This window comes from Oryzias melastigma, linkage group LG21, assembly GCF_002922805.2.
Source record: "Oryzias melastigma strain HK-1 linkage group LG21, ASM292280v2, whole genome shotgun sequence".
In the NCBI taxonomy this organism is placed as follows: domain Eukaryota; kingdom Metazoa; phylum Chordata; class Actinopteri; order Beloniformes; family Adrianichthyidae; genus Oryzias; species Oryzias melastigma.
The window spans coordinates 19521623-19547000 of NC_050532.1; the positions used below are offsets into that span (position 1 = coordinate 19521623).

General features: G+C 36.6%; 2 protein-coding genes and 1 long non-coding RNA gene across 6 annotated transcripts in view; 2 read left to right on the forward strand and 1 right to left on the reverse strand.

Annotated features, from left to right (window-relative positions):
* The window catches only part of nfe2l2a (nuclear factor, erythroid 2-like 2a), a 6168-nt gene extending 5159 nt beyond the window's left edge, over positions 1 to 1009 (reverse strand). The window contains exon 1 of the mRNA XM_024287287.2: positions 795 to 1009. Coding sequence (XP_024143055.1) covers positions 795 to 827 — 33 coding nt within the window. The 5' untranslated portion in view covers positions 828 to 1009. The remainder of the gene's footprint in view (positions 1 to 794) is intronic.
* Positions 1010 to 3818: 2809 nt separating this feature from the next.
* LOC112155574 lies at positions 3819 to 5610 on the forward strand. Of its 2 annotated transcripts, XR_002920813.2 has the most exons (3): positions 3819 to 4489; positions 4634 to 4685; positions 5343 to 5610. It is a non-coding gene; the product is annotated as an uncharacterized LOC112155574 (long non-coding RNA). The 2 variants fall into 2 exon arrangements; XR_004946981.1 differs by having other exon boundaries at positions 3819 to 4685.
* A 910-nt stretch (positions 5611 to 6520) lies between these two features.
* agps (alkylglycerone phosphate synthase) overlaps positions 6521 to 25378 on the forward strand; it is a 25775-nt gene continuing 6917 nt past the window's right edge. Inside the window, exons 1-16 of one of the 3 annotated variants that reach the window (XM_024287285.2) lie at positions 6521 to 6765; positions 8885 to 8974; positions 9715 to 9805; positions 9887 to 10007; positions 10086 to 10160; positions 12016 to 12087; positions 12726 to 12805; positions 14044 to 14124; positions 15608 to 15733; positions 15924 to 16032; positions 20271 to 20398; positions 21944 to 21995; positions 23231 to 23307; positions 23379 to 23491; positions 24713 to 24782; positions 25312 to 25373. In XM_024287285.2, coding sequence (XP_024143053.1) covers positions 6581 to 6765; positions 8885 to 8974; positions 9715 to 9805; positions 9887 to 10007; positions 10086 to 10160; positions 12016 to 12087; positions 12726 to 12805; positions 14044 to 14124; positions 15608 to 15733; positions 15924 to 16032; positions 20271 to 20398; positions 21944 to 21995; positions 23231 to 23307; positions 23379 to 23491; positions 24713 to 24782; positions 25312 to 25373 — 1532 coding nt within the window. In that variant the 5' untranslated portion in view covers positions 6521 to 6580. The remainder of the gene's footprint in view (positions 6766 to 8884; positions 8975 to 9714; positions 9806 to 9886; positions 10008 to 10085; positions 10161 to 12015; positions 12088 to 12725; positions 12806 to 14043; positions 14125 to 15607; positions 15734 to 15923; positions 16033 to 20270; positions 20399 to 21943; positions 21996 to 23230; positions 23308 to 23378; positions 23492 to 24712; positions 24783 to 25311; positions 25374 to 25378) is intronic. The other 2 variants (XM_036209798.1, XM_024287286.2) reach the window with 2 other exon arrangements.

The window sequence follows — 25378 nt, forward strand, 5'->3', positions numbered from 1 at the left end:
TTAGTCATTTAAACCAAACACTGCTGAAATTAAGTAAGCTAACCTCAATTGATTTTGATATATTAGCTTAACTTATTTTTATATGCAAAAACAAGACCAACAATGACGACACAAGGCTTTTTTCCCCCAACAAAACTTATAGCTAAACTTAATCATTCCGGGGTAACTTTAAACCAAACACCTAAAAAATTAAGCTAACCTCAATTCATTTTCATATTAGCTTAATTTGTGTTTACATGAAAAAACAAGAATAGTCCCACGGTCTGATTCTGTCATGTGACACCAAAAAGGGAAGAGCGAAAACAGAGGCTAAAGTTGTGTTTTAAGGAAGATACAAGCAAATGGCTCTTCCAAACAGTTTCACGTAGACTATTAAAGACTTCACTGTTTTAGATATGGAATCACATGCTTGTTGTGGGATGGCGGTGGAGGGCTAGTCATGTGGAAGCAAGATTCCATTCTGTTTTTTAACGAAACCTCCTCTCACTTGGAGGAAATAAAGACTTCATTTTACAGGAGAAAATTATGGGATACGTTTTGTGAGTCTATATAAAAAGTGACAATTTGCAGATATAGTCTTCAACTAACCGGAGCAACCCAAACAACAGCTAGCTTAAACAGTTTGACGCAAAACATCTTCACAAAAATATTCTTGCTTTAACTACGTCATAATAAGCCCGTTATATAAAGTGAACATGCAGAGACTCTGTCCAAATATATTATGGAACTATATTTATCTTTCTTATGATCAATCGTAAAAAAACAAAAACAACCCAAAAAAAGTATATTTTTACCTGGTTAGTGGAATCTCCCACCTCCATTTCCATTATCTAGTCCCGCCGCTTTAACGCCCAATGACACAGAAATAATTCAGTTTAAAAAAAAATCCTAAAATTTCGATAAAATGACGAGCAACCAAAAGCCAGAAGGGCCCGTCGCAGCGGCACCGGAGTTTCGGGAAATATTGCCTCAGCCAAAGCTGGTGAACGTTAGGGAGCTGGTGGCCCGCCCGCTGGGGTCGGCCCACTCACGACGGCCTATGAGAACGAAGGTAAGGACTCAGTGAGCATGCGCGTTGGGCTTCTGCAGTTTTACAATGGCAGAGATAACTGTTGCACAACATGTTACTGACTATCAAATAGAGGTAAGGGTATATGGATGAATTAACTACCGCTGGGGTTTAATAAGATAACTTTTATTCCAATCTACTATTAAATAAACTAATAAAACTCGCCGATTTGCGTCACTATTTATATAACAGCATCAAGTTTTGTTTGGTGTATAGCGGCCCCTTCTGGTCACTGTTAATGTCATTGAACTGAAGGTCCTTCAGCCCTCATACCCCCATAACTTTATTACAAGGTAAAATGTCACAAGACATATTAAATATGTTGTTTATTCATGATAGGAAATTAACCCAGATAGGATTTTTACTATTTTTCTTAACAGATTGTGTTACCTTTTTGAAAAAAGTTAAACATCTTCTAAAGGTGAAAGACACAGCAAACTTTGGATTTACAATGATATATACATTATTTTAACCCTATCAAAACTATAAACAGCCACATAATGTTTTGGGTTAATATTGACTTAAACCACAAATATCCTAGTATAGGTTGTTTAGATTAAACATTGAACTTCAGACCTATTTTTAATGTTTGAGAGGCAAATAACACAATAATAAAAGTATTAGGAGTCTTTAATGTTAATTAAAACATGTGGAAGTGTGTAATTTTCTGGTCAATAATAATTAGCTCAATTGCAAAACTCTTCCATCAACATGATGTGCACTTTTTTGTTTTTAAAACACAAAATATCCTAAGATTCAATATGATTTAAATGAATTTATTGCATTTAAAAATTTCAAGAACACGTTAAAATAAAAAAATAGTTGAAATAGTACAATTTCAGAGCTTTAAAACCATTGAACTCTTATCACTGCGGTTGCATAAAACAAAAAGTAAAAGTATTTAAAACAAACCAGTTGTGACACTAAAATGAATACATTTTAATCCAGATTTTGATACTAAACTTTACATTTTTCACACAAGTAGCAAACTTTGAATATTTGTTTTTTTCCAGCATGTTTTTTTGCTTGTTTTTTCTACAAACTGTGTCCTCCTAGTAACTACTTTCCTCATCATTACAGAAAATCAGATCCAAAAACTGCCATGATACTTTTAAATGTCACAAACTATTTAAAATTTTGGCTTACCTTTCCGAGACAGCTTCCCCTCAGACTTCTGGATGACTTCTGCTCCTCGTTGACACAAAAGACGATAACTTCTTTATTGTTATTCTAATTCATTGTCGCAAGATTACTGCACCCACACATGCACACCTTCAAAAATCAGCATGAACTCTGCATGAACCCAAGCTAATGTGAGGGGCATAGCCAGTTCTTGTCTGTTGTTGTACTCTGTCTGAATGCACCATTAACAACAATAAAGACAAACACAATTTCAAGATTCCAACTATTCTTCTGATATTTCCAACACCGGTAGATCTACAATCTATGTAAACAAACAGGTTGAGAGTCATACAAAGGGGCTCAATGGACAAAAAGTTATAAAACCTGCTTAAATGTAAAGGATATTTGCAAGAACTTTGAATATTTTGGAAAAAAAAATGTCATTTTTGGCTTAACGTTGTAAAACACCCCAAAACTGGTCAAATGTATAGCAATCTTAAATTATGTGTGGCATTTTGTTTTAGCAAAATTGAAAAATAAATTTGTTTGAAAAAAGAAAGTCAGACTATAGAATACCTACATAAATTGCATGAAACTTATGAGTCCCTGCATGATAAGATTTTAAATCACAGCCTATGACAGCATGTTTTTCATTTATCTACCTATGATAAGTGACTCTAGTCTAGTGTAACACGTAATTCAGGATTGCAAAGCATCTAAATTGTGATCAGAAATACAAAGGGTCTGTATATATTATGATTTTGCTAAACAATAGTGCACTTCAAGTAATAAGAAGGAAATCTGGTAAGGAAATTTGTTTTATGAGATGAAAAAATAGGGACTCTAATAAAATTATCAGTGAGGATTTGGGAGTTACTTAGGCTGTTTTGTTATATTTCACCTAAAAAAGCATATTGTATGACATTAACATCTCAGTGAACCACTATTTTAAGGAAATTTTACTTAAAAGCAGCACTTAGTGCTATAAAAATATTTTTTAGTTCTAATTTTGATGATAATATTAGAGTTTGTACACAAGAAAAGATTGCCCTGCGTTAGACTGGCGACCTGTTTGGGGTGTACCCTGCCAACAGTAGCCAGGACAGGCTCCAGCAACCCAACAACAGGAGAAAGTGGGTTGAGTGGATGGATGGATCAATTAAATTAAAAAAAAATCTGAAAAGAAGTGAAATTCTTTAAATTCCCATTCCTATGCCGTACCAAGGTAATTATTACACCGTATCCACCCATTATCTATTATAGTTTTGTCCACTCTCTGATGAGTACACATTCAGGATCAGATACCCGTGTATACGCACTTACATAGAAACTACACACATGGAAACGTCTGACACACATTTGATCTGCATAAACACTCATTTGGTTCCATTGAAATCTCAATCTGCAACACACCCAACTGAATCCACACACAATTCAAATTTTTATTATTAATGAATATTTACAGACACATCTTGGTTTAACTATGTTTGTACGTGTCTATCAACAATCATATTTCTCTATTTGTTCTTAAACTCCTTTATGTTTGGACATTGTTTTTAGTGTAAACTGATTCTGTTCCACAGCCTTGCTCCACATGGATACACAAAACGGGGTTTTGTTTGTGGGACCTTGTGTGTAGTAAATCTACTTTTTTTCCCACTAAAATTATAATTTTTTCCCTCTCCTTTAATGAATGGTATATATTTTTGGGGTAATAAATAGTTTTCTGTCTTAAATATTATTATAGTCTCACATCACACAGTTTGAGTTCTTTTAACTGTATAATGAAGTAATTTGTGATACTGAAATTAAGGTTGATTTATGATAAATCCCCCAAACTTTAAGAGGGACTGTGTGGATATTTCTGTATTTTTGGTTCACATTTGAAAAAAAGAACAGTATGTATTTTTCTTTTTTTATACAACTAATTTTTTTTCACATTTTATCTTTTCTCCTGTCAGTTCTTGATCTTTTTTTAATCATGTCTATTAAACTTTCTTTGGTTTCGCAACCGTGGATTACAGAAGAAACATGATCTCAATGTAATCTTTTAGTCTCTTTTGCGAATGAAAGTGAATCGAGGCATAAAGAGGAAAAGATACGTGGTCCTGCCTCTTGCACATGCGTGTGTGAAAAACTTTACAGCTCCCTGTGCCTCTGAAATTACACTCAAAAAAAGGGGGCATTTTTTTCTCTCCTCTTGTGCGCGCTCATGAACACGCGTTCACGTTTGGCAGCTCCACGTCGACATTCTTCCAGCTGCATATAGTGAACTGCACAGCACTGGGGGAAGAAAAGGTAAAACCCTAACACTTGAGGGCTGCAACTTCGCATTCGGACACCAACCTCACTGAAAATAGACTTTTGCACTTTGAGTCTAAAGCCGAGGTTTGCATCGTCCTCTGTTCGTTTATAGTTTTTTTTTCTTGCGTTTTGATCCAGTCTTTGCCCTCGTGTTGGATTGCAGCTGGTCCCTTGCGGCTACCTTCATCAGGTACAGTATGGCTCGCAGAATTCACCTCTACGTTTTGATGGCTTCCTTTTCCACGATTGTATTACACTTTGTTTTTTTCTCCACATATTCTTTTGCATTGTTATTTCAATTGATTGCTGATAAAGTGTCAACTATCTTCTAACTTTTGCAACTTCATTCTGGATTTTTTTTAAAATCATTTGCATTTTTCTTGCTTTCATATGCTTCCACACATAGAAAAAAAGCCTCCTTGCAGGGCCTGCAGTATAAAAAGTTTTTAAAGATCAACAGGTTGAACTGATGAGCATGAAAGTTTACAATAAAAACTATTAACTTTTGACTTGTAAATCAATAAATGGAAAATGTGTAACATTTCCAAGCAACCAGATGGCCGGAATTCTAAAATAATTCTATTCAATTTCAAGGGAGTTTCCTACCAGCTTAAATAACTGGTAATAACATTTGATATGTCGCCTATAAATTTCTTCGATGGTGAAATAAAAAGACTACACCTGTCCTTCTGTATGTGTTTGATGTCATACTGAACTTTCTTATTTCACATATTGTTCTATTAAAGAAAAATCTGCATTTTTGTCTTTAATTGTGCATACTAAAACAATATTTTATTGTTCAAATGGTCTTCTAGAGTTTCCTCTTCTTTTTTTGTGGCGATTGCAGGATAAAGGAATACGTAACCTAGCCCAGGATGAGGTCCCCCCAGAAGGACAGACCTGTGAGGTGGCACTGTGGCTTTCCAAATAAAGTTCTGTGATACACTCAGACTCTCAGCTGCTTGCAGTCAGTGCATTACAGAACTTTGTTTTGGGAGTTAATGTTTTAACCAGTGGGAGACGAATCTTTACATCAGCACAATTCAATTCTCATGAACATACTTAAATTGTATGACATTTTTGATGCTGTCTAAATAAAGTTTATCTTAAAGATGCATCACTTGTTTTTGTTTTTGTTGCTGTGTTCAATTTGTGTTCTATACTACTGTTCCTCCCCAACTATACCATGAAATGTTATTTTCAAAAAGTCATTAGTGCTGTGCCATATGGAAAGACTAGTCATGCTGGTCAGGTGATTGAGAGGAGGTGAGTGAAGCAGAAAGGTAAACAGCATTTAATACTCTTTCGAGTGATTTGTTTTTTTAAAGTCACATGGACAAATTACATGAACAATGCAAATTATGATTAGTAAATTTTCTCAATTTTCCAGCATTACTCGAAAGCTGTCAATTGATTACTGTTAAATTAGCCCCCGCATCTTTATATATATATATATATATATATATATATATATTTTTGTTTTACTTAAGTTGCTAATTATTAAACCCACAGTCAAGGAAAAAGAGGTAAATGTAGCTGCCAAATAAATTAAATGCCCTATCCAGAGTGGAGAAAAAGCTGTCTGTCTTTTGCCGCAAGGCATGCTGGGAAATGTGAAATGATGCATTCGTGGACTCATTTTTAGTGCTACGTTAACGAAAACATTCTGAGGTTAGCTCAGATTTTTTTTTTTAAAAAAAGAAAATGCATAAATAAAACTTTTTAATGATAGTACTTAGCGTAATTACAGGCGACACAGAATTTGACCACGTTTGCCACAAAACTATCTACATAATTTGTACAAATTATGAAGAATTGTAGATGAAGCACGTGCCTCATAAATATAAACCTGTAATGGTAAATCATTCAGAAATGGTTGTTTTAGTTTTATCAAATGTTATACTTTAGTCAATGCTGTCTTGCATCGTTAGAAAATTAAAGCTACACTACTTTTCTGAGACGGTGCTGAAAGTTTTTAGGACATTTCGCCATTCGAAGTTATTATTTCCTACAGTTTAGAACGCATCATTGAGTTGACCTGTGACAGCCGCTCATGGATCTTCCTTTCACAAACACGGAAGCAGCATGGCGTCCAGCAGCTGTGGTGGCGGTTCCGACAGGCAAATGGCTGCACAGCACAGACTGAGTATAATTGCCGGGCATCTACAGAGACCAAGTGGCAGCAACACAGCCATCTTAGCCGCGGAGTGCAAAGCCCAGGCGAGCAAGCCATTTGTCTCCAGTGAAAGGAGGACGGTACCCAGGAGGAGGTACAAGGCTGTGATGGAGCGGTGGACCCAGAGTCCATCCTCTACCGCTTTTGCTGCTTATTCTGACAAACCATTACGTTTAGTATAGTTTGAAAGAAGTCGTGTATGTGTTAAAAATCGTAATAAAGTACCGCATTGTTCACAATGGAACATAATAGACGTTAATGCAGTGAAAGTGGGTAGCATGCTAGCTAACTGTCCTCGGCTACAAAGTAGCCATTCATTTCCTAAGAGTGGGTGCGGTTTGGAGTTTGGTGTGGTTGACTTTCAGAAAGTTAGCTCTTAGTCTAACGCTTAGTTTGTCTGCTGAGATTTTTTTTTCAGTAGCGACGAGGATAAAATCTTAACAAAGTGTCCGGCATAGCAACTTTCCTGGATTTTTTTTTTTCGTGGGGCAGATAACTATTTTATCGAATTAAATAACACAGGAAATTGGCTTTTTCCGAGTGTGTTTGATTATGAAACTTAAGTGTATTGAACTTAAGCAGAATATTTTAAAGTCTAAACTGTATTAATGTTCTTTTATTTTATAGTACTTGAAAAAAGTGCAAATAAAAATTAGTAAAATGTCCCCTTTGAGCTGATTGGTCAGAATAAGTGGCGTGACTTTCAACCTATTACAAACTAGCTCCATTCCTTCTAAGAAAAGTCATCACAGTGTGGTGACATTTACTCTGTCAGTCTAACCATCAACGGGTACAACAAGCACCGCCAATTGTAAACATCCGCGTGGCAGTGCTAAATGATTGACATTGAATTAGACATTGTTTTAGTTTTAAATTTATTTTGGTTTAAGGGTCACATTTTTTTGTGTAATATAGCTCAGGTGAACTGTAAAAAGAATGCTTGACTATTCGCGTAATTCTACTTTTTTCAGTTTCATTTACAGTTTTGATTTCAGTTGTGGATTCTTGTGCTCTCTATTTAGATATCCTGTTTTGCCGGTTTTGTAGTGTCACAATTTGCAATAAAGTTTTTTTTTTTCTTGTTTCCGTGAAATAGTTCTGTTGATTGGGTCCTGGTAGGATTGTTTAGAGCAATTTGCAACTACCATATTTTGTATTAAATGTAGTTGCAAGATGATGAAGGAAGGAAGGAACAGACAATTCAGCTTTCTCTGCTTAACAAAATGGCTTTAAAAAACTGAACTTCCATTCTGTTAATCATTCCTGTGAATAGAACACAACTTCACATTAAAACTCTTTTTGCTAGGACTCAAAAAAGCTGTGCAGCAGCATGTTTCGACAGATTTAGGCTGCAAGGATTTAATGTCTTGGAATGCTGGGTCTATATTACCACCAATTTGTCTGAACAGATACTTGCAAACTTAAGTTTTAAAGAAGGTTTTTGTATCTCGTAATGTACTTTTTTTTTGCAAAAGATTGCTAAGCTTCATTGGTTTAAATTTTTTCAAGTCCCATCAACTTAATTTATATGTTTCAGAGTGATTAATCACTCATTTAGCTCACTACAGAGATATGCTGTTCTCTGTTTAGAGCAGGTACTTTGTGTTAAATATGTCCATTCTAATATATTTTTTAACAAGTTCTGCAGCTATTGGTATAGTTGGTTAAGCTTTCATATTGTTATGTATGTGTGCTGCATTTTAGGACTTATTAAACATATAAATAATCTCAGGTTTAGTCGCTTAAAAACAGTTTTTTGTAGAAGTTGTTCACCTCCAGATGTAACGTGTTTGTAAGTCGTATATTGTAGCACACCAAACAAATCTAAATATGTAAAAGTTGTTGATATAAAAGTGGCATAGATATATGTAAAAAAAATAACTGTTTGGGAAGCCTGCTTCAACATTTTTGCCTTTCTTCTTCTAAAACACGTTTTTAATCACCTAAAAATGAGTAATATCAGCAATCTAATAATCTGAAGAATTTTGCATTTAGTCTTACTTATATTTGCCTATTATTATGTCTTGGGTTTACTTCTGTTTTTGTCCTTCCAGTATTGCTTAGCAGGTATTGCCACTTTAACCTCACAGTATTACAAAATATTGGAAGTAGCCTTCAGTTTTGTTTTTGTAACCTTGTCTTCTATTTTTTATCCCTTAATCTAAGATTACAAATTGTTGTTGTAACTTGTTCCATTATGTCTTTTCCTGCAGGCAGGAGATAATGAAGTGGAATGGCTGGGGTTACAGTGACTCAAAATTCGTCTATAATAAGAAAGGTCAAGCGGAATTTACTGGCAGAAGGTAATGTCACTTGTTCTTAGAAACTGCTCGTTCTTTTAATTTTTAGGCTTTATTTAAAGCCTCTTAGTCACTGTATTCAGCTTATGCAGTTTCGTTTTTTGTTGGCTTTTGAAACTGAAGTTGTGCATTGATGCTTTTCACAGTCCCCACTCCAGCATTTAAAATAACTGTCATCCCTCCCCAGCCCACGATCACAACAATGTGCTGCTTGTGCCACCTAGTGTTCGGCATTTAAACTGTTCATTGTCATCTGAGAGGGGTTGCTGGCTGTTTCCAGCCGGTCTAAACTCCTGCTCATTAACTGCTTTTCCTTCCGTTCAGAAAGGAATTATTTCATAGTGAGTGAAAGAACCAACTTAGATGCAGCAAACCCCTTTTGTCTTTGGCTTTTATAGCATAAAGAATGAGGCTTCTCGCACTTTATCTTTGAACATTTTTGCTGCTTTTGTAATTTGGACTAAGAACCGGCCGGACTTTCAACAACAGGAATCGACAAGCCATGTGTGAGGATGTACTTTGAGTAATGAACTAAACAGGAAGTGACAATTCAAATGACTTCCTTCTGTTCAAATACTGGCACGAAACAGTTCCCCCTCCTCAACTAAATCCTACCTGCTTTTTACAGAAACAGTTTAATAGATCAGACTTTCCAAATAAAGCAGCAAAGTGGAAAATTAAGATTCTTTTACTATTAACTGTCACCTCTGGTGACCTTTTTTTCCCCTCTCCACTGAATCCAGGTACAAACTTAGTGGTATGATAATCCCCGGTCTTAAAGATTGGATGGAGAACACTTTTGGGGCCACTCTGCAGCACAAAACTACTGCAACAGTAAGCGCGGTTCACGTTTTTCCATTGTATAAGAAGCCCCTTGCAAGAATGAAACTAATCAGCAAAGTTTGTGTGTTTCAGCCTGCACTGAATAGCAGTGCAGTACCACCTCCCACTTTAAATGAGGCCTTTATGGAGGAACTGAAATCCACAGGTATTCCCTTCTCTGCCGACGCAGAAGACCGAGTGTTTCGTGCTCACGGTAAAGAAGGAAACGGACGTCTGTGTTCTCTTAATTTTAATGTTGCATTTGTGATCAACTCTTTTCTTCGTCCTCCAGGCCACTGCTTGCATGAGATCTTTGCTTTGAGAGAGGGGAAAATCGGCCGTGTTCCAGACATGGTGGTATGGCCAAGTGAGTTCCCTTCCAATCCCTCCCCTCCCCGGACCCGTCTGTCTTTCTCCTTCAACACGGTTTAATTCGCCCTCCTTCTGGTTTAGATGATTTAAAGGGTTAATCTCTGCTGACACAGGGATATTAATATGTATGAGTGGAAGCTTAATAAGAAGCGTCAGAAGGAGGAGGGTTGACACCCAACACTCCTCAGCGTGGACCTGCGTGCTACACCTATGAGTTATGATTGTGAGATTGCTTCTCCCTTGTTATGACTTGGGCTATTTTATCATGCAAATGAGTGTTGACTGCTGCTTGAAAGCTGATTAGCAACATTCTAATTAGGCAGCAAATCATCAAGTAAGTCTAAGCACATCTTTTTCTTTTATATGCAAGCACTAATTTAAGGTTGGAACCTAACAAATAGATGTATGTTCACTCTGGCTGCCACGATTTGTCGACTAATTGACTATTAAAATAGTCGATGACTAATTTAATAGTCGATTAGTCGTTACTTTGTTATGTGGAGTCGGAGTGTTGTAAAGTTAAAGTTATAATGGCAGTCTGCTAGCTTTTTGGACTATTTCGGCATTTATTAAGGTATTTTAGGCTATTTTGGAGTTTAGCTTATATTTAAGCTGCATGCTAGCTATTTTGGCTAATTTAGAATTTTTTTTTTCAGCTTTTTAGACCAATTTGGAGTTTAGCTAATATTTCAGCTACTGGTACATGCAAGCTATTTTGGCTAATTCAGGCTTTTCTTTTTTTGTTTTTTAGGCCATTTTGGATTTTTTAGCTAATATTTCAGCTGCATGCTTGCTTTTTTGGCTAATTCAGGCTTATCTCTTTTTGTTTTTTAGGCTATTTTGGATTTTTTAGCTAATATTTCAGCTACATGCTAGCTTTTTTGGCTAATTCAGGCTTTTCTTTTTAAGTTTTTTCGGGCTGTTTTGGAGTTTAACTAATATTTCAGCTACATGCTAGCTGTTTTGGCTAAGTTAGGCTTTTCTTTTTTTGCTTTTTAGGCCATTTTGGATTTTTTAGCTAATATTTCAGCTGCATGCTAGCTTTTTTTGCCATCTTAGACATTTTCATTTTTTTAGGCTACTTTGGCATTTAGCTAATATTTTAGCTCGCCATGGCTTTCAGCTATCAACTTCATAATCTTTAGCTATCAATTTCAGCGTCTTCAGCTATCAGTACTAGCATCTTTAGCGGCCAAATTCAGCTTACAGCATTCACACTAGCATTATCACAGGGAATGCTATATATATAGTTTTTTATTAGTTTGAAGCTTATGATGGTTAAGATGTGTGCTTTACATACAGTTTATTCATGATCCGATTAGTCGACTAATCTGAAAAAATAATCAGTGATTAGTCGACTATTAATATTATCCTTTGTGGCATTACTAGTATTCACCATGTGTCAAGTTTGACTTTTCTAAGTATCATTTGCACTGATTTGATTTTATGACACCCTGAAGGATTTTTATTCTGCAACCAGAAGTCCAAATGTTTCACCAGAAGTACTTGAGGTGTGCGTGGGCTGAAGTTGCAGCTTCTACTCACCTCTCCAGTGTATGAATTTGTGCTCCATCATTGGTTAAAATGCATCTGTATTGATGCCCCATCCAAAAAGTGACGCTTCATTCAACCTGATTTGGCCTGACAAAGGCTACAGGCAAAATCAGCAGCTCCCAAACCACTCTGCTGCTCCCCCTGCTGTAATGGCAAAAACACAATACACAATTAGAATTGCCCTTAAGTGTATTATTATTTTCTGCTGTAAGAAATCCTTGTTGCATGTACTCAAATTAAAAAAACAAAAAAAAAATGGAGTTTGCTCTCCTTAACAATCTTCCTTTTCTCTTCAGACTGTCACAATGATGTTGTGAAAATTGTGGAGTTGGCGTGCAAGCACAATGTTTGCCTGATACCATATGGAGGTAAGCATGAAGCAGTGTCCCAATTTAATGAGTTCAAATAATCTGTATGAAGAGAACAGTCATGTCAAAAGTAACAAACTTTCTTGCAGGGTTTTAAAATGAACAAAAAAGCTTAAATAAAATCTAACAATATCAAAATCTAACTGATCCACAAGTTCATTTACTGAGATCTATTAAAGAAAATCCCAAGAAATCTTAAATGTAACAATTTAAAAATAAACGAAGTGAATTATTTATTTTTATTTTGATATATCCTTTTCATCTTTGCATTCTTTATTCATTATGACAGCAATTTTGAATATTTGTTTAGCAACTGCTCCTAAATTAAACATTTTTACACAAAGTCACTGAAAAGGTATGAATGAATTCTAGATTTTTTTAATCTATTTTTCAGTATTTTTTAGGTAGATTTTAAGGTATACAGTAAATTGATAGCCACTTTTGATTTACCTTTTAAATGTAACTAATTTATTCACTTTTACACATTTTTGTCCTAAAATGGCAAAAATAAAGAAAAATAGGCAGCTGATCAAAGCGTATTTCTTGTAATTCATTTAGACCTTTTTTTATTATTATAATTTCACTGTCAAAATTCTCAGAGAAATGGATCAGTAACCTTATTTTATTTTGTCTTGCAGGAGGGACTAGTGTCTCTAGTGCTCTAGAGTGCCCCCCGGAGGAGAGTCGCTCCATTGTCTCTTTGGACACCTCCCAGATGGTGTGTGAACTCAGAAAGTTTTCAATCCCAGTTCATCTGTGATTATAGTTTGACGAGGCCTTTTCATTGGACTTAAGTGTTCACATTCCAGCATGGAATCATGGGAAATTGATTTATTGACCAGAGGAAGTCAGACTTTTGAGTAACTTCATTAAGACAGGGGGGTCATATCCCTTTTTTTAGGTTATCAGCATTGGCCTGTTTCTCTTTGGTCTTTTACCTTTTACATCAGCGGACAAATCGTTTAACCAGTACTTTGCAGCCTTGAGTATTTGGATTGTTTTTTTTTTTTTTTTTACTCAATACTGTATTTATCTAACTTCATTGAAAGAAGCTATTTCAATATGATAAAATACATTAAATGCTTCGCTAAATACAGTCAGATGTGTTCTAATAAAATGTCAGCCTGTGCTTTAAAACCTTATTCAAAAAATAAGAGGTTTCTACAAATAAAATTGGTATAAATAAAGTTTAGTCTCAAGTACAAAAGGGGTTTATACAAATATACACCTCATGTGTCCAAAAATTCAGTAAAAGTTGTCTAAAACAAGAGGGCGTTAGCATGAGTTCTCACACCTGATTGTTTCCTAATACTTGACGCTGAGACACATTTTGGGGCTCGTAAAAAAAAAAAAATTGGCTGTAATCTGAATACTAAAGTGTTGCTTCAACTATTTATTTTACCAGAATGTCATGCAGACCAGCATCACTATGATAGTGTTTCACTAGGTGGAATATAAACTGGTCACCAATGCCCCGCAGTCCTTTGATCCAAAAGAGGTGATATACTGGCTATCATTGGTGCTGCCAGTCATCAAGTTTTGGCGACACAGACATCAGTGTTGAGTTTTCTGTCGAGGTCGGAGGTGAGACGGTCCCTTCGAAAAGACTTGAAAGCAGCAATGCGAGAGGAGCATAAAGTTTATTACCTCAGGAGAATAATTGATGGCACTTATGACATGACCTCCTGAGGATATGGGTGAACCGTGTGCTCAGTGAACTAAACCAGAAGCAAACATTTGGAGTTAAATGTTAACCCGAGGGAAGCTGACTGTAGCCCTTTTTTCCCCTGTAGTGTCTCTGCATACAATTAACCTTTCAAAGTTTTGTGAGAACACATAAAAAGTTGTGCATGAGAGGCAGTTTTATCTTTCAAATCAAACAAAACCGTATCATGTTTCTTTAAGACGTAAAGCATTTTATGTTTGGCTTCTGCAGACGTGTTGTTTGTGTTGCAGAACCGCATTCTCTGGATTGACGAGAAAAACCTAACTGCCCACGTGGAGGCTGGAATCATTGGTCAGGATCTGGAGAACTTGGTAAACTCCAGCCGTTTAATCATTCCTCTACTTCCTTTCACCTTGGCACTCTTTGTTCAGCGGATCTCGGAGGCTTTGGGAAGGAGGTTGAGACGGGGGAGAGGAGATGGTGGCTATGAGCAGATGGCACCATCAAGCTAATTCAGAAAAATGGAGAGGGAGCGGGTGTTTGATGTTGAGGAATGCGTGAGCTGCATGTAAAGCAGACTCCACCTCTGCATTGAGACTGGGCCCAGTTGACAGAGCAGATGGGTCGACATTATAAACTGATTTACAGAGGAGAATGTGCTGAAGCTAACTTTTGTGCTCTTTTTAAGCAGCGTAGTGCTGCCATACTTAGAGGCTTTTATTATTATTACAACCCTTCAGAATTTAGGAGAATAAATGTTCTCCTAAACATGCTTTAAATACAAGTCTGTATATGTTTGTCACAAACAGATCATGTTTCACTTAAAGTCGCGTAGAATATCCAGTGCAGTGAATTTGATTTCTATAGGAGAACAATCCGCTTTTCTATAAAAGTAAATAATGAAATTAGCTTTTAGTTTAGTGTTTTTTGCTGTTTACTTAAAAGTTTCAGCTTTACACTGCAGTACAGTGTTCCATCGTGGAGAATATATTCCATAAATACACATTTGCGTGTTTAAATGCTGTAAACCCCTCACTACACACTTTATCCACTATTTATCAGACAGAAATGGAAGATTTCCGCTTTTCTGTCTTGTTTAAACACTCAAAGTTTAAACCTTCATGAAAAAGTCCAGTATTTCCGAAAATTTACTCGTGATTGAGGATTTATGTAGATTTGGAGAGCAACACGTATCACGGCATGGAAGAAATTGATTGATCCAGCCGATCAGGACAAAATTTGCTTTTAAAAAGCAAAAAGCATGCAATATTGGAAAAAACAGTGTAACATCAAGACTTAAAAAGATGAATGAGTTCTGGGCGATATGGGAAAAACTGTATATCACAATTTAAATTATTTTATATCACAATAACAATATATATCACAATATACCACAATAAAAGTATATTTTCATTTATTCTCTGGAAAAAATTGTCAAAAATGTCATTAATTTTTTTCTTTTTCAAGAAAAATGCAACTGACTCGTCACAAATGAGAAACATTTTTTTAAAGTGCACAACAGTTTCAAGTTTCTTTGTAGGAAAACATATTTTCTGGAATAAAAACAAACAAATAAAAACGATATAAGAGAAATGGCACGATAGACACTTTTCTATCATCCACACAATATGTATCGCCATATCACCCAGCATTAAGCTGAAACGTGGTATAGTGAGGGAATACTGTTAGGCTTCAATACCCAAGGATGTGATCTATTTTTTTTTTTAACCACCCTTTTCCCTCAATCACTCTTTTTTTTGTACATTCTATTTACTTTAATTGAATTTTTGTTTATTTCCTAACTTTTTTTTTTTTTTTACTAACAAACACATGCTGTCCTCCCTTTCATCCCAGCTTAATGAGAGCGGCTACTGTACAGGACATGAGCCAGACTCCATGGAGTTCAGCTCCCTGGGTGGCTGGGTAGCAACAAGAGCGTCAGGGATGAAGAAAAACATCTACGGCAACATTGAGGACCTGGTGAGTTAATTTGCTCCTCTCTACCAGTCTGTGTGTTTGATCCAGTCACTCAATTAAAGCTACACAAGTTACTACACACCAATTAGAGAGAAAATTATCTGGAAGTTTTTTAGACCCTAAATTACAACCTTTTTTTAAAATCTGACTAACTAGGTTTAGAATGTTGCTTTACTGTGCTCTGTCTAAATAGGTCATCCACATTAAGATGGTGACTCCACAAGGTGTGATTGAAAAGAGCTGTCAGGGGCCTCGCATGTCCACGGGGCCAGACATCCACCATTTCATCATGGGCTCAGAAGGTTTGCTCACTCATGTGATTTCAATACTCAATGGCATGTGGCCGCACTCGCTGTCATGTTTGATTCCTCCGCAGGTCTGTAAGGTCATTTTGATAAAACAGTAACATCCGGACAGTTCTCAGGCTGTGCACTCCTTACTCATTAACTAGCGTTGGTGGAAAAGTGATCCGGAGGAGGGTTAGAAATAAACCAATGCACGTCTGCAGTGCCCTGTCCTTGTAACTGCTCGCGCAGATGCTGCCATATGCTTGTTTTCCCTTAAACACTGAGGGAGCTGAACTCTTGGCGTTGCTATGTTAAACAGCTGTAGATGCAAACCCTATTGGCAAGCGAAGCTTCATAATCTGCTCCCTGACTGATCTGGAACAGCAGCAAATATTTCAATTTGAGCTCGATGAAAGTGATCCAACTAAAGGAGGAAAACTTTTTTATTCGCATTTCAGCAATAATTGGATGTTGGCTGTTCAGGTTTATTTTGAGCAGTTGCATATGAAGCAGTTTTTATTGACTCTTTGCATAAACCTAATTATTTAGTTACAAAAATGTTTTGGTTTCTTTAATAACCTGGGGAAATTGTGCTAATCTTGGACAAGATTGCCAAAGATTATACTTTATTTTCTGGTACCTGAAATATGCTTTAGTGCTTGTATCAACAACATATTCTGTTTCTTACATAACCTTTTTTTATTTGGACCTGTAACTATTTAAATGTACATAATAATTAGTTATTGTGAGCTTTTCTGAACATCGTAGGTGGAGTAAGTTAATATTTAAGTAATTGTCTTTATTTTAATGAAAATATTTAACTTTTTTTTTAAGGCAATTTTTTTATCAAAAACATTGAAAGATAACCCATTTGCTCTAATAATATATTTGATCAGCTTTTTGAGTTGATTAAAAGCAAATAAATGCAGAGTTTCTCTCTCCAGGAAGCACTTCAAACGTTTGAAACTAGAACTAATTTCCCAAGCCTTATGGTGTTTTTCATATGAAATAAATCCTAATTAAGACAATGAAGACAATAGTTATGCTGCCAAAGGAAAGTGGCATTGTGATCACGTCATCTGCCCATATTATTCAGAATATGCTCAGACATGTACAGCAAGAACTAGGCATACTGCTGCAGCGTACAAACATGTTTTCTTAATATTACTTTATTCAGGGTATGATGCATTTAAGTGTAAAGAAAAAAAGTAGAGTTAATAAAAACTTGGGGTGTAGGAAAAATCGATTCAGTGATATATCGCGATATTTCATTTGGATACTTGTATTGATTAAAAATGCTGATATTTATTTAGTTATTTATGAGCGTTTTACTTTTGTTTTTCCAGCTAAACCCTTGATCACTAGTTGGCAGCACAGTGCACTTTGACGAGGTTTACACCTCAGCCGAACAACAAGATCTCGCAAGAGCCAGCTTGTGTTAAACATTCAGTCTTATTGGTTCAGTCAGTCAGCCTCATGGTTTTTGTTGTTATAAGACATGTAGTATGACTTATTTTTTTTCCCAGTCATACTCGTTAAATAAAAATGAAAAAAAAAAGCTCTGGTATAATCTTGGGATATATTGTGAAATGTGTCGTATCACAAGGCGTCTATCACAATAAATATCGTATTTCCAGATCGATTCCAAAATAGATCCCTACTGAAAATTAGTTTGAAATTAGCCAACCTCAATAAATCTAAATTGAATATGTAAAACTTACTTCTTTAAATTTACATTTTTAAAAACACATTTATGTGCCTAAAAGTTTTGTTAAATTCAATTCAATGCTAAACAATTCAATTAAAGGACATCTTTTAACCAGATACGTTTAAGTCGGAATACCTGTTATTCATTTTGTTGAAGCCGCATTTCTATTTATCATAAAATCTCCTCCAGCTGAGGGAACAGGTTTGTAATTCAGGTTATTGAATAAGAGATGATTCTGCTGCGGAGATCGGTGCACAAAGCAAAACTAGGACACAAATGCACGTCTCTCCTGGTCTGCTGGGAGAGCGGAGCAGCTCAAAGGTCACACAGCCACATGTTCTCATTATAACCGTCTGCCTACACAACACAAAAAAACCCCATCCTGCAGCCTGACACTCGACCGCATCAGCAACAGGAAACAGACACTTTAAAAACCTCAACTATGCTCTGCATTTTAAGTGAAAAACATCCATTTTGTGTGAAATTACTGTGGCGCCCTCGAGCTTCTCAATCTCCGACTCCATTTATCTTTCTGACCTTAAAGTAGCTTGAATGCAACAAACTTCAAGCAGCGTAAAGAGCGATTATTGGCAGCTAACTAACACAGTAAAAATATGGGTTCAGTTGGAGCTTTAGCTTTGTCTTTTTGATTAGTAGGATTAAAATGAAACATTTTTAGTGATTCTCCCATACAGACACGGTTGTCTGAATGGTGTCTGACTGGTTGCATTTAGTCCGTTTTCCTGCTTTCGTCCCCACCCCCCACTTCATTCTATAAAAACCTGGCTCCTCCCCCATCTCTCTCTCTCTCATTCACATCCATTCATTTTGCATATGCCTTCACTGGCGATGCTGGTGGCGCAGCTGAATCCCATCACAGCTGGATCTCATAGATAGAGGCAGGTTAGTGCTGGCCTGCAGGAGCCTTTCCCGGATGAAGCGAATGGATTCTCACATTTTCCTGTAGGCCACTAGAGAGCAGCGTGTGGCATGTGCCGTTTATGTTAGAGGTCCCTCTGAAAACCATAAGCGAGCAGACTAAATCCTAATAGAATAATAACATCCGTTATGAAGGATGAATCTATAATACTTTGAATAAATTGTTTGTTGTGCACAGTGAAAGAATTTGTTTTCATTTTTTAGTTTAGCTAAAGTAGCTTTTAATTATTCTTTTATTTTAATCTATAAGAAAAAAAATATAAAATATACAGAGAAGAAAAACAATAATTATTACTGGAAAAAAATTCTTTACAACATGAATAAAAATGAATTGAAACACTTTATCAAGACCACAAATAATTTGCTTCATTAAAGACCAACTCTGATGAAAATTGTGTTTTTAACATGTTCATGTTGCATTTTTTCAAAGAGGGACATCTATGAAGAGTATTCAGCTCAAAATTTATTTTACAAATCGTTGTGAATCAGGAGCAGACAAAAAAATACAGTTTGAAAACGTGTAAAGTAGAAGCCAGAAGCTCCCTGCTCTGCTCCTTTCTGATTAATCCAATTGTAGATAACTAGATCCATGTATGTCTTCGTCCGAGCTGACATCTGGGTCCAAACTGTACAACTGGTATTAGCTTGGGCATTGAGAGGGGCTGTTAGCTAGCGGTAGAGAGTTTAAACAAAGGGATGATGGGAAGTCAGGGATGGCTTACTCTCAACTCCTGCTGCTCTGTACAAATGTTGTTCTTGCCTTTAAATGGCCCAATCATAATAAAAGACCACTGGGAATGCTTTTACGAAAGATTGATAAGACTTAAAATGCTTTTACACCATTTAGTCCATCCATCTGTGGGTATTTATATTCTTATCCTCCATGTAATGTTTAAAACATTTTTGGCCTGCAGTCCATGTGTGAAAAGTAATTCCCCAACAAATGAGTCACAATTTTCTCTTTGCCAAGAACTTAAAAAAAGACAAAACATTTCCTCATAAGATGTGTACAAGAAATGCCATCATTCATCTGCTAGTGATATTGTAAATTTGAAAAGTCCAAGGGTGTGAAATGCTTAGGGTAACAGCTGTAAACATTCTCCTTATGGTTGCTTTTAGTCTCAGCTTGTTTTCATTTGTTGCTGCGTTTTTAGGGATAAACATTTGCGGCTCACATGTTTTGGTTCGAAGATTGATCAAGGATCTACATTAAAGGAACGTCATCCTGTTGCTATAGTTTACTGTGAGCGTTGAAAGACGCCAGCTTGCGAGTCTTTCGTGGTCGACAGTTTTCAGGGTCACCGTGTCAGCCCGGAGTTTCCTTGTACCTGTGCTTGAGTTGCTGCTGTTGGCCTCGGTTCCTTTCATAGTGCCTCGTTTTATTTCCTCTTGCTATTACACTGATGAATCTCAGCTGTCTCGCCATGTTGGAGGGAACTCGAACTGCTGGGAAATGGGAGACAAAGGTCAACCATTTGACCCCAGGATATGTACCAGAGCCCTGTAAAATGTTCTAACAGGCTCAGGGCATGTAAACTGTTTGAAGAGGCATCGCTTTTTCTTTTTTTTTTCTTTTATTACTCATACTCTCTCTTTCTGCCCACAGGAACCTTGGGTGTGATTACTGAAGTAACTATGAAGATACGTCCTGTTCCGGAGTATCAGAAGTACGGCTCGGTGGTGTTTCCCAACTTTGAGCAGGGAGTTGCGTGTCTTCGAGAGGTTGCCAGACAGGTAAGGTGTGGTTTGTCGTCACTCCAAATCCTCCTATCAACAGAGAACACAGCATTCTTAAAAAACAGACAGAGAACATACAGTTTTGTTTTTTTGTACTGCTAGTCAGTGGCACACATGTAAAATTTCTTCTGACAAGGGTATAATACCTGTCAAACCTGTTGCTCCAAAAAGTCCTAAGTCTTTAATTAGTACTTTTATTTTTCCAGTGGTTCATGGTGGATTAACTACTTGCTATGCTGTTTTCAGACCAAGCCCACATTTGTGTTGCTGGACACTTCAAAGCACGACACAATGATTTAGCAATGTTCTAAAACTTTTGGATTATTTTTAGTCTTAAAAGACATATTAAGTTTTGAGACTATAAACTATTAAAAAAATCTTTAGTCTAGTTTAAGCTGTTTCAAAAGCGTTCCTAGTAGTTTGATTATAGTAGTAGATCATAGTAGTATGATTATGACGTTTATGACCAAAATGAAAAAATAAAAAGTTGTTTTCTAGGACATAGTTTCTGGAGAGCAGCAGTAGTTCATTACAAATTTGCCTCTAAATTGTGGGCGGGATCATTGGTTTGACACAATTCCCCACCCCCCTTCACTTAACCCAAATGGAGAGCTCTCCAGCTAGCTTACAGCCCCTCACACCCCAACCTAACGTTACGTGTACAACAAAAATTATGGTGGTTTGCTGGTGTGCTGTTTACACAGATTGGGCAGTTTCCCGCACAAATTGGGCAGGTTTTTACTCAAATTGGGCTGTTTTTTTCCCAATCTGGCAACACTGCAGACAGATAAACGCTGCACTTGCATAAACTGAGTGAGTAAATTCAAGCTCTTCACTGTACGTATTAAAGAAAAACTGCAAAGTATCAATCACTTGTATCAATACCTCCCCTTTGTATCACTACTATTGAAATCAATACGCCCACCCCAATTAAAACTGAGTATTTCTTTATTCAAACCATAATAGATGGGAAGCAAACATCACTTGCGGTTTGAAAAAGCTCAGGTTTGTGTGGAGCAACTGTCCCGAGCGGGCACAAGTCTTCCTGCTTCTCTAAATTTCTAAATCCTCCACTTGAAGACAAATAGATCCATTAACATCTTTGTTTTTCTCGTCTGAGCTGCTACCTGTCTCAAAACAGTACGGCTGGATAGGTTCAGTATATATGTTTTACGGTTATGTTACCTTGGGGTTATGAGGGTTAGTAAAGCTAACGATAGAGTGTAAACAAAGGCATGCTGGGACATCAATGTAGAGTTATTTCCGTACCAGTAGTCCCGCCCACAACCTAGAGGTGAATTTTCCTGCTGCACTACAGAAAATAAGTCTTAAAAAACTGCAGAGTTCTTGATTATTGCTAAAACATCATAATAATAATTAAGAGATCACTGGGAATGATTTTACAATAGATAAAAAATAAATATTTATTAATTGATTGCACTTACTTTATTTTTTTTTTTCACAATTTTTTTTAATCAAGTACAGTGTTTTTTATATAAATAAAGTTTTATTTATTACCTTTTTTTATTTTTTATTCCCCAGAGATGTGCCCCAGCGTCGATAAGGCTCATGGATAATGAACAGTTTAAGTTTGGTAAGTTTCTTTTGTAACCACTCCTTCCAAAAATGATCTCTTTAAGTGGAGAGAACTCTATTTTTAGGAAACATAAAACCCCTCCCTGTCCCATGCCTCGGCATAAACATAGTGTTTAGTCAGAGAGCTTTCAGAAGTGTGGCAGGCTTGTAAGAAACAGAAAATAAAGCTTATTTATTTTTTTGTTTTTCTCACTCACTCTTTTTTTTCTTCAAATTTGACAGGTTTACCACAACCAGCGCTCTCCCACCCCCCTGCACTAAACTGTTACACTGATTCTTATGTATTATTTATGCCTGCTGCATTTACATGTACAAAGATGAAAAGTGCAGACCCGTTGAAAAATAATACTATAGAAAATTAAGTGCTTGTTAGATTTTACTTTTATGGCGTTGTTTTTGAGGTCTGGTGGAATGCATCCTGCATTGCCAGGGACCCCCGTAAAGTTCCCCGATCCCCAGGGATCTCATTATCTCCCCAACATTTCCACTTTCACAGAGTAGGCATTTCTTAACATTAAGTAAGAAAGATGAAGTGACCATTGTGGTGTTTTTATTCTTTATTTGTTATATTTTTGTTACCCCAAACTTGAATTATTTAGAATGTATTCTTTCTTTTGAATGATTGTCGGTTAAGTTTGAATTAGCAGCATTATTTAAAACTACATTATACAATAATAATACTTGCCTTAGTGTGTTCTTGTAGAAAATTTAAAACTGAACATTAAAAATAAGATTATGGTGAGGGTTGGCTTCATTTAGCCTCCATGAATTTTCAGCATTTAATCAATTATTGCATGATGGCTGTGAGAGACCTTAAGACCTGCAATCAAATTTTGCAATGGAAACAAATAGGACACTAAGGGATGAAGAGACACGAGCATGGGGGGAAATAAATGAACTGTTAAGTCTCAACGACATCACCCGTGACTTCCCCGCTGTGATTGATAACCATCCCACTGCCCCCAGCCCCTCATTTTCACATGTCCACGGGCGCTTTTGTGCGTCCGATCAAGAATAAATCAAAAAAGTGAGGGTGAGGAAGACTGATATCACGGTGTCAACCTCACTTCCCTTCGGAAACTCTCTGATTTATAGTGGCCGTCGATGGCAGTTTCTGGCCACTTGTAATTTAGCTCTAAAGTTGCCGTTTATATTTCCATCTTCTGTTTGATTCTCAGACTGCGCTTTAATCCCACTTCTGCCTTAATCCTGACAACTTTATGTTTCCTACAGGTCATGCCCTGAAGCCTCAAGTTTCTTCCATTTTCACTTCATTTCTAGATGGATTGAAAAAGTTTTACATCACCAAGGTAACAGATAAAACACATTTTTCTGACATTTTCTTGTTTTATTTGGAGAAATCATGAATTTCTCTTTTCAGTTTAAAGGGTTTGACCCTAACCGCTTGTGTGTTGCCACCCTGCTGTTTGAGGGCGACCGTGAGAAGGTCCTGCAGCACGAGAAGCAGGTTTATGACATCGCTGCCAAGTTTGGGTGAGAGTCTTGTGTTTTGTGCAAAGGAGGTGACGTGATTAAAATTGGGAAAAAGCCATTTAAAGTTTTTACTCTGAAGGATTTATTTTATCTTTTATTTATGATCATTGTGATGTTTAAAACCAGGAAAAGTGGCAGGTCCTTAGTTTTAAAAGAAAATGATCGATTTCTGATTTTTCTTTCATTGCTAATTGTTTAAAACAAGAGTTGACACCTCCTGGTTTTCTTTTTTTTTGCTCTCATTACTGAATCGTTTTAGGCCTCATTTGGTCTCAACTTGTTTGGCATTTCCTTTTCAGACCATGAAAGCCTGTGGTGCCTCTGAGAAACATTCCTGAGTGTTAAAAACAGGAGCATTTCCACTTTTACTCCAAGTTTTTTTAGACTAGTTTTAGAGCTAGTTGGCTTTTCCTACCTTTTCCTCTTTATGTAATCATTTTTTAGGGTTTTATTTTTAATAAATATTTAATAGATGCTTTCACTACTACTCTATCAGCATATGTACATCATTTTTCTTAGTGAAATAAAGCAGAAAATGTGATATTTTTTGTTTTTTTTAAAAGGATGATCCAGATTTATTTGAATGTAAGATAAACTTTACATTACAAGTGATGGCACAAGCAAAATTTGTGGTGGCAGCATTTTTTTTGGGCGGCTAAAAATAAGCATTTTAATGTTTTTGTCTTAAATAAATTGATAAAAAATATAGATAATTTGTTTTTTTTTCTGCACTGTGTATCAACGTAAACTATATCTGTTTCAAATCCTTAAAATTATTCAATAAAATCACTTAAAAATAGCTTTAGTTTGTAAACAAATGAAATGCAAAAGGAGTGTGTCAGTCACTTGCAGCATCTTCTGCTTTGCTTCAAGAAAACACGATCACTCAAAAGCTCAAGTGTCAGTGATGGATTAGTTCGGTTGGTTTGATGAGGAATGTTTTCTCCTGGTGTTGGGAAACATTAAGAAGGCTGGAAAATCAATATAGTGATTTTCTAATGAGCTCGGCCTGATTAGTTTGGATGGTGAATGAATATGTGATCACCCGCCGCAGGTGATAGATGTGTGGCTGACCTGTGGCGATGCGCGGAACACAGCGGCATTGATCCGCACATTGTGGGGCTGACAGGCTCCTCGACAGCTGTTTTAAAGAGGAGCGGCCCCAGCATCAAAGCTGGAAGAAAGGAGATGTTAAATATTAACCCTGCTGTGTGTTTCCAGGGGCCTGGCAGCTGGAGAGGACAATGGGCAGAGGGGCTACATGTTGACCTTCGTCATTGCTTATCTCCGGGTGGGTCACTCTTCTGGCTTTTGCTGTCCCTGAGCTGACAGACAGGTGGGGCAGGCTGGGGCGTCGGAGGCTGACAGCAGATAGGATAGTGAGCAATGATGAAAGACTACAGAATATGACCTCAGGAGGTCTTTGATTGGATCTGGGTAGAGTCGTTGGAAGGAGAGCACATGAGCTGCTGACAGAACAACAACAGAGAGTTGACTCTGGTCAGTACAGCTCTTTAGTAATCCTAGAAACAGATTATCCAAAAGGAGGGAGGGGGAAATGCCTTTTGTTGTCATGTAAAAGTAGGCGTTGTTTTCCTTAAATTTGATTTATTATAATAAAATGAAATGCTTTGAAAAAGTATAATTTAGGAAATATGTTAATAAGTTTTAGAACACATCTCAATTTTGGAATAAAAGAAAGTTTTAAATTCTCTTATTTGTGCAAAAAATGAGATTTGCTTGTCGTTTTAACCATCTCTGATAATATATATAAGCGTGACATCTCAGCTTTCTGATTTAGTGTGCTTTTATCCATGCAGGACTTGGGAATGGACTACTATGTGATCGGGGAGTCCTTTGAAACCTCGGTGCCTTGGGACAGGTAAA